The 8,689-nt window shown below is 39.7% G+C and overlaps 1 protein-coding gene across 3 annotated transcripts in view; it reads left to right on the top strand.

The window, feature by feature from the left end:
- Window positions 1-1,049: 1,049 nt before the first annotated feature.
- The window catches only part of CD2AP (CD2 associated protein), a 171,497-nt gene continuing 163,857 nt past the window's right edge, over window positions 1,050-8,689 (top strand). Inside the window, exon 1 of one of the 3 annotated variants that reach the window (XM_057494077.1) lies at window positions 1,050-1,277. In XM_057494077.1, the coding sequence (XP_057350060.1) occupies window positions 1,253-1,277 (25 nt within the window). In that variant the 5' untranslated portion in view covers window positions 1,050-1,252. Of the gene's footprint in view, window positions 1,700-8,689 lie in introns of all 3 variants that reach the window. The other 2 variants (XM_057494074.1, XM_057494075.1) reach the window with 2 other exon arrangements.

The raw sequence follows: 8,689 nt of genomic DNA, 5'->3' as shown, positions 1-8,689 counted from the left end.
CCTAAATAAAATTAAAAATAGAACAGCAATTCCACTTCTGGTTATTTATCTAAAGAAAACAAAAACACTAATTCAAAAAGATATATGCACCCCGAAGCAATATAAGTGCTCAACAATAGATGAAAGATAAAGAAAATGTGACACACACACACACACACACACACACAATGGAATATTACTCATTGTATGAAAAAAGAATGAAATCTGACCATGGGACAACATGTATGTGCCTAGAGGGCATTATGCTAAATGAAATAAATGAAATAAATCAGAAACTAAATGGCTATGCTGCGTTTCAGAAACCCTGCTTGCCTGGTACCAAAGGGCAAGGCAGTTTTAGTGTTGAGAATTTTAATTGTGCGAATTAAAAGACATAATTTCTTTAAAAAGCACCAGACACTGTAGTTGGTGATGTTGCTCTCACCTTCCTATGTCCGAGAATTGGATTTACTTAAAACAGGAGAAGAAAAAAGCTGGCGTAACTAATTACATTTGTTTCTAACTCTTAAGAAAGGTTCATGCTTGGTCACAATAATTCTATGCTATTCTTCATAGTTAGGCTTGAAAATATGTCTGGCAATATTTCAAATCATGGCTATTTCTCCTTTCTGATCAGGTAACAAACTGTATTTTCAAAAGAGAAAAGGGATTTAGAAAATTGCCTTCAGCTAAGAGACTAATAAGTTATTTCTAGTAAAACAGAATTTTGTGTGTGTGTCTAGTTTTTTTCTGACGAAGCAATGCTTCTGATTTGTAAGGAACTCTGCAAAATAAAGAACTGCAGGGTGCGGGTAGCAGCTGGGCCTCCTAAGGTTGAAAGTGGGGTTGCTCTCTCGCCGCCTCCTTTCTTTTAGGTCCCTCAGAGCCTACCCACTGCTCTGCAGAAAACAACACCGCATCGCCGACAAGGAAAAGTGGAGCAACCCAGGCTCACTTTGCCTATCAGCAAAACTCTGTACACATTTGAGACCGACCACAAACCATACAAAACGCCCGTACCAGATGTTCTGAACTCCGGGGCTGAGGACTAGCCGCAGCTATTCCGGATTTTCTCCATCAGTTTGTTGCACCTGGGCGCTGCGGCGGGCGACCCCCGCTCGTGACGTCGCCACACCTGACGGCCTCCGGGCGGTGGGGTGGTGAGCTAGAACGCGAGGGGGTGGAGCAGGGAGCGGGAGGTGTTCTCGCGAGATTTCCCGGCCTCCGGGTCCTGATCCCGGCACCTTCCCGGTCGCTAGCGGGTGTCCGCCTCATGTGCGGCGCTGGGATCCAGAACGGTTGGCGCTGACGGAGCAGCGAGGGGCGGGAGCCCGGGCTAGGCCGGCGCTCCGGGTTGGAGCCAGCGGCCGGGAGGAACCAGCAGTTTCCCTCCCGCACCCCGCGCCCCCCTCCGCGCCGCGGGACCGACCCGAGCTGGGAAACCGCCGTCGGGGCGGGCGAGGGAGGGCCCTCCCACCGCAGCTTTGGTGGCGTCCAGGCGCTGGGAGCCGCCGCCCCGCCACCTCTGCCTCACGGGCTGCGCTGACGGCCCTGGCCGGGGAGCGCCGCAGGCGGATGGGGGCGCCTCTCCGCCCCGCCTGAGCTCAGGAGGGGCAGAGCGGAGCGCTGGGCCCGCCTCCTGCCGCCAGAGAGGCCGCGCGAACAGCAGGAGGAGGAGCAGCGGGCGCCGAGCTTCTCCCTGCGGGAGCCCCCAGCATGGGTAAGAGACCCGAGGGCGCTTCCCGCCGCCGGGCCTGACCCTCTCGGTGCCGGGAGGCGGCTCCCCTCAGGCTCCGCGGGGAGAGGACGGGGGGCGGCTTCTGCGCGGCAGCTCCGCACCCCGCCGCCGCCCCTCCTCGTCCTGCCTGCCACCTTGCTCTCGCGGAGAAATCGGTCGGAGAGCTCGAGGGTGCTTCCTGCGGCGCTCGGCTCCCCAGCCCCTTTCCTGCCCGAGGGAATGGGCGGCGGGGCCGCGGGGTCACCTCTGCGCGCCCACTGCCCGGCACACTTAGCTCCTCCCCTCCTCCCCCATCCGATGGGGGAGGGGGGGAAGGGAAAAACTTCACGAAGTAGCACTTTTAACTTTATCTTCTGGGAGGCTTTCTGTAGATTGGCCTTTTAAAAGAAGTGTTTCGTGTTTGGTTTGTTTGTAAGGGCAGTTTTTTCCCCCTGCTGAAACTTGCACGGGATGCCTCAAAGACAGGGAAGTTTTGAGTGTTGACTCAGTTTCTACCTAGGCAAGTGTGTTGGCACTTAAATATTAAATGTCTTCCTGAGGACTGGGTTGGGGTTTCATAGGATTTCAGTGTTGGACCCTTTGAGAAACAGTTTCCTGTTTGGAGTTAGACTTCCTTGCTAGAGGAGAGTACAAGGCCTTATATGTTATTTACTGTGTGCTTCACAGTTTTGTTTGGAGCTACAGAAAGCAGAATGTGTTGCAGCCTGGTTTGAAAGGGAATTTTGTCGAGTAGTGTAACAATTCTTTTGATAACAACTTTCATTGCGTGCTAAGCACCACCTCCCTCAATCCTTTAAAAATTAAAAGGAATTTGAAAGAGAACTGCTTTAAAATTGTGTGCCACTAGAAAGCATACATTTGTGGCACTCTAAGGAATAAGCATGTTATGTTCCGTGTGGGCTCGGCTCTCTCTCCCTCAATCCTTTAAAAACTAAAAGGAGTTTAAAAGAGAGTTGCTTTTTTCAAGAAGAGTGTGCCTCCATAAAGCAAAAATTGGTGGCACTGCAGGGAGTAAGCATGTTCTTTAAGTGTAATCCCAGTTTTGGTTTTCATAGAGTAAATCGGGACGCTGTCACTTTTTACAGTTGGGGAGAGTTGGTACTGCTTCGTATCAACAAACTATTAACGGAAATTAACGAATGGTTTAGACGCAGGGCAAATAGAGTATAAATAGAGTATTGCTGATGTGGCACCTACTGCCCACACATTGTTCTGTGGGAAATATTTTAAGCTTAGTATTTACAGACACTCGCTTAGCTCTTCAGTGTTGTCACAGACTTTCTACTTTATGTTCCTCATCTCCGGCTTGCTTTCAGGTAACTTTTGTACACAAAGTGCTCTTAAGTTCTGAAACTGTAAAACCCTCTGAAACTGTAAAACCTTCACTGTTTAGAACTTTAAAATGAATTCCTTTCAAATTTATTAGTTGAGTTTACTGGGTAATTGAGAGTTTATTCCTTTGAGAATCAAATAATAAAACACTTTAACTACTTTGGGTGAAAATAATGCTAAAGTTAAATATGCAATTCTTTTGTGTCTCAAGTAGGATGCAGAATATAATTAAACCTCTTGATGACTGAGGGTATTCATTTGTAACTATCAGTTACTGTGATTCCTTGTTGGATTGTTGATCAGATTCCTTGCATTTTTTTTTTTTTAAGGATATGTAACAGCCTTTCATTTCCATTTATTACACAACTAAGCCATTAATTTCACACTTCAGGAAAAGCATCTTTTACAGTGTATTAAAGTCATTTAGGAAAATGAGGATCAGAGTCACTTGGGACTTTCAAAGAAATGAAATGAATATAAACATGAAAAGGAAGAAATGTCAACAAATATGGTCAAATATTTCTGTTCATTAGATTCCTTGCATTTTTAAGTCATTTAAATAAATATTTTTCTGCCTTGCTTTTTGGATGTACTTATCACCATGATCCATGTCCCCCTTCACCCTTCCTTCTCTAATTTTATTGTTAGGTGTGGGCATGATACTCAAATTTGTAATTCTGCATGAGGGAAAAATCAGTAACCCTTCCTTAGTGTGTGTGTGTGAGATCCTCTCAAGAAAAGTGAATGAGTTTCAGTACTTGGGACATTGGACTTAGTGACTTAACTTGCCGTGTTCTGGGTAGGTGAGTTACCAGATTATCTTGGTAAAGTTTGATATTTGCGTACTTTAAATTTACCAACCCGGAAGTGTTTTGAGAATTGGGGGCATTTTTAGTTAGTTTTTGAAAGGGATTTGTCAGATATTTCCATACGAATGTATACTTAAATTTATTGTTCATGTAATAATTCACATTAAAATTATCAAAATCATTTAAAGGGAGTTTCCTCTTTAATTCAAATCTCATTTGCTTGGTTTTGTTGTCTGAAGTCTTATTTCTTAGGGTTTAGGATGATAGCTTAAAATATTTATGATGTTTTATCTTGTTTGCCACAAAATGAAACAAAATCTTTAAATTGTTGTGAAATAACTTGGATACCTGTTAAGTGATGGTTCCTACATTTAGGTGGTACAGCTCTGCACTGGAGCAGCTTACAGTGGAATCCTGGATATTCTCACCTACTATCTATTGTGACTGAGCACGTTTCTTTATCTCTTTGTCCTTTAGTTTCTTAATCTAGAAATGGGGTAAAAATACCAACCTCAGAGGTAGTCAGGAGGACTGAATGAGCTAATGCTTGTAAAGTGCTTTGAGCAGTGCCACTGTTGCTTACTGTAATTATCATTTTCAAATGTTTTCTCCAATTCTTGAATTTACTTGAAAAAAATTCTTGATTTTTGACCTTTGTAGAAGCAGCATGTTGTATTCAAAAGGGCAGTGAAAGGAGATAATTTTGTTCCAATGCAGAAATTGAATTTTATGTAATGTGTCCTTAAAAATTATGTAGGAAGATACTTTTTTCAATATGTGGGATGAGCACTATTAGAGACTAGCTTATGTGAATTTTATGTTAAAATAAAGCACCATTTTTAGTTTATACATTTGTTAAATGTGAAGGAATGCTTATAAAGAAATTTGAGGCATCCTATGTGAAAGAATTTGTGGAGAGCTTTAGAGAGATAGAAAGACAATATTTATTTTCCTTATTCTGAAAGTACAGATCTACATTTTGGAGCAGAATAAGAAAGCAAATGGCACAAGGTTTTACTATAGGTGAATTTTTATTTTTGAAAACTTAAGTGGATTTTAATGATTACATTTGTTAATTTTAGATTAGGTTATGAACTTTTTTAGTTTAAATTATTTTTTATAAGCTTTTATATGTAACAGGTCAACATGTTTAAACTGTGAGGTAGTTTTAATGTACAGAGCATGCAGTTGGTTTATATGCATTTTTATAATAGAGTGATTTATTTCTTTTACTTGGTTGCACTGTTTGGAGACGATCTTGGTTCCTACAGATAAATACTTGTAAATGGAAATTGCTATAATGATTCATCTTTCAGTTTTATGATTTACTTCAATTAAACTAATCTAGAGAATGAATGAAAGGAATAGTAGGAAATTTTTGTTTTGAAGTTGGATTACTAACATAGAATAATCACTTGTATTTCTAAATTATTAAGTACTCATGATCAGATTTTATTAAGTGTTTTAAACTTTGCATAGTTATAGTTCCATAAAGTCACATTAGGGGTGAAAATTCGTATTTGTAATATTTTCCTGTAGAAACTAGCTTGAAGTTTGCTTATATCTCTCTCAATGAACGGTTTGCAAATTCAAGTGATGTCATGTTAACTTAGTACGATGATCTAAATTTTAAGGTTTAAGATAAAGTTATAAAACATGAAGTACTTTTGGTTCATCCCATATCGCCAATCAGAAATATCTCCAAGTGATCATTTATTCCTAATACAAATCTGTGGGTGTTTTCCTCCCCTCCTCTCTCTAGAATATTCTCCTTTGTTAAATGTATTTTAAGTATGACAAATGTTCACTACTTTATATAAGGAAGTGGTGTGGTGTCAAGGGTTTGAAGATAGGCAAAGAAAAGTGTCATGATTCTTGATTTGAGTGAGAATGGAACAGCTGCAGATCTGCATCCCAGAAAAATTGGTGAAGCAAGTTGTGAAAGGTCTGAAAATTTTCAGTTTGTGTTTAGAATAGAAGGGGTGAATAAAAGCTAGTATGATGGGATTGCAGTTTAGGTAAATTGGGTAATCGTTAAAATGGAACTGTGACTTGCTTAGTTGTGGTATTTGATATCCAGCTACTAGGCAGATTGATCTCAAGCAGGATTTAGGTCTTTCTAGATAGGTCAGAGGCCAGAACAGTGGTTCTTGGAAATCTTGTAGCGGTCTATATCTGCCTGTTGTTAGCCTGTCAGCATGAGTGATATGTGTAGCAAAAGGCATTGTGTAGGTAGAGCAGGCCAACTTGGTGTGGGATGGGATGGTTGGTAGCAGGTACTAGTAGAGGTTCAGACTGGCATCTTTGAGGGTAGAGAGGGAATGGCATTTGGTAGTAGGCTTTGAGGACCTAGCCACACAGAAACAAAACCATCTAGACAGGATCTAGATTTTTTTTATGAGAGATACAAGGTAGGTATTTGTTCCTGGGAATAAAAAGGAGCTTGTTAATTGAAATTGTTTAGAGTGAGCCAAGTAATAATAATGTTAAGATGCTGAGCCCTAAGGTATAGATCTTACATGTTTTTGCCTTGGGAGTACATTAGTAGGCTCCATTATTAGTTAGTAGCTGGGGGATCTACAAGTGTAATGTGAATGGTCCAGGATACCTCAGGTGAGATGAGATTCTCTAAATGCTAGAAGATACTGCCTGGTATCTTGCACTCCGTCTGTTTAGTTGGTCCCGGGATTTGATGTGTTCTGCTTGTTGCTTTTTCTTTGCTGCCCTTTTTCACCTGAGTTCCTCTTCTTTTAGACCCATTGCAAAACAGATTTCAAAGTTCAGCATAACCCTTCTGTTTCAGAAACAAACACAAAGTCCTTTACAATGTTGAGTTGTCTTAACTGCCAATATAATAAGCGGGCAAGGAAGGAATAAGAAACTTGAAAGTACTATATTGTTGGCCTGTTGGTTTCACTAGAGGGGAGTTAGGCTATTTATTAGACCTTCTTTTTTTATTTTTGTAGATTGTACCTGTCGTTTTCAGTCCTCCCTCGCATTACTCCTCCCTCATTCCCCAAAGCTTTCTGAATTGATATCTATCTAGCTGAAAATGTCAACCTAGTGTCAGGTATGTCAGTGTTATGGGCTCTTTTTACCTAGAACCTACTGATATCAGTCCTTTGCAATTCCTCCAGTAGACTTTCATTTTCCTAATCTTTCAAATTTTATATACTTTATTAAACTTCCCTTCATGATTCTATTGTGTTTGTCAACTAATTTACAAAATAGAGATGATGAGCATAGGATCCTTAATTTTAGTGTCTATCTTAGTGCCTCTAAGGCTCAGGTTCTTTTTGATGACTTAATATCCAGGTAATTCCAAAAGAGTGACTGTGTGGCATCTAACCACTAGGAGTTTCTAGTAGAAAAATGTTTCAAGTGTGGTAACAGTGACAAATAGTTACCACCAATTAAGAGAAAGGTTCTATCACAAGGTCACATCATCAAGGAAAGGAGTTTTCAATGAGAGATTGATCAAGAAGTATTTGCCTTAATGTGAGGAATGTGATTAATGCCATGATTAATTGTCATAACACAATTATGACAAATATGTTTTGATTCCTTAAGTAATTTATAGTAGTGTTATAGGTTGGGCACATTACTAAAATCACCTAGATTAAAAAAAAATATCCCACTGCTCCCTGGAGATTTTGATTTGCTCCTACCTTCCCTCCACTCCAGTTGTTGGTGAGTGTTGAGTTTATGTTGGAATGGCTTACTTTGTGGTGAGAGGAAAAAGACTTAACATGATAAGAACAGAACTTCACATATGAATTACTAGAAATTCCAAACAAGAAAGGGAATGTAGTACATTAAGAAGATGTATTCCAGTATTAGAAATGTTAAAATATAATAGGAGAAGCACAAGGAAGACCAGAATATAGATTCCTGCATTGGAAGGCAAGTACGATTTTTTGTTAGTTTTTGTTAGTTTGTCCAGTGACATAGTAAATACTTGGCAGTAGCTAGCACACTTTTTTCTCTCTTCTTCACACTGGGTCTTCAGAGTGAAGCATGTCTTCATTTGAACTGATATCTTTAAGATATTAAAACTTTTTAACTGTAGTATCTATTAGTGCCCCAGAGGCCAGAAATTTACCTAACAACTAAACTGACTTTATAAGCATGTAGTGCTAGAGTATGTATTTATCATGATTATTGTAATAATCAGTGCCAAATTTTTTGTTTTGGATTATAAGTATAGAAATTAATATATTTGCAAAATTGAGACCATACAGTCTTGGCCAGGGTGTAATGTTTTAAGGGAACATATTTAAATTTGGTTTTTCTGTTGTATACTCTTTTCATGATTTTTCCCATTTATGTTAGAAGCTAACTTTTAATTTATTTTGGAATGTGTTCTACTAATATCAAAGTTTTGTATTAGACTTTAAGTAAAATTCCTGCTCTGCTGTAGCAGGTTGCATTCTGATGAGCGTTTTTGCCTTGCATGTATGTATGTACATGTGCATGTGTGCATGCTGTTAGGTGAAGACTACATTTTTAATTATAATTAGGCCACTGTTATCAAACAGCTTATGAAGGACTTAAAAAAATTACCTTTATGGTAAAAATAAATCTGTTGAGAGTTCAGAATTTTCGGAATGAACATCAAGTGGAAATATAGAGGCTACCTTTTAAGTCTGAAGTTAACCCCTTTTTCACAGAATTTCCTAAATTTCTTACATTCTTTGTATTGTACAAAAACCAGTTGAACTTAGAAGCTCATAGTTTAAAGCCTAAAAAAACCAACTCCTTTGTTATTTTCATTTCGTATGTAAATGACCTTACTTGCTGTAAGTTCTTTGATGCCAAAGACCACAGTATT

This window comes from Manis pentadactyla, chromosome 16 (genome assembly GCF_030020395.1).
Source record: "Manis pentadactyla isolate mManPen7 chromosome 16, mManPen7.hap1, whole genome shotgun sequence".
NCBI classification, from domain to species: domain Eukaryota; kingdom Metazoa; phylum Chordata; class Mammalia; order Pholidota; family Manidae; genus Manis; species Manis pentadactyla.
Note: the sequence above shows the minus strand (reverse complement) of the source record. Positions and strands in the feature narration are given on the sequence as shown.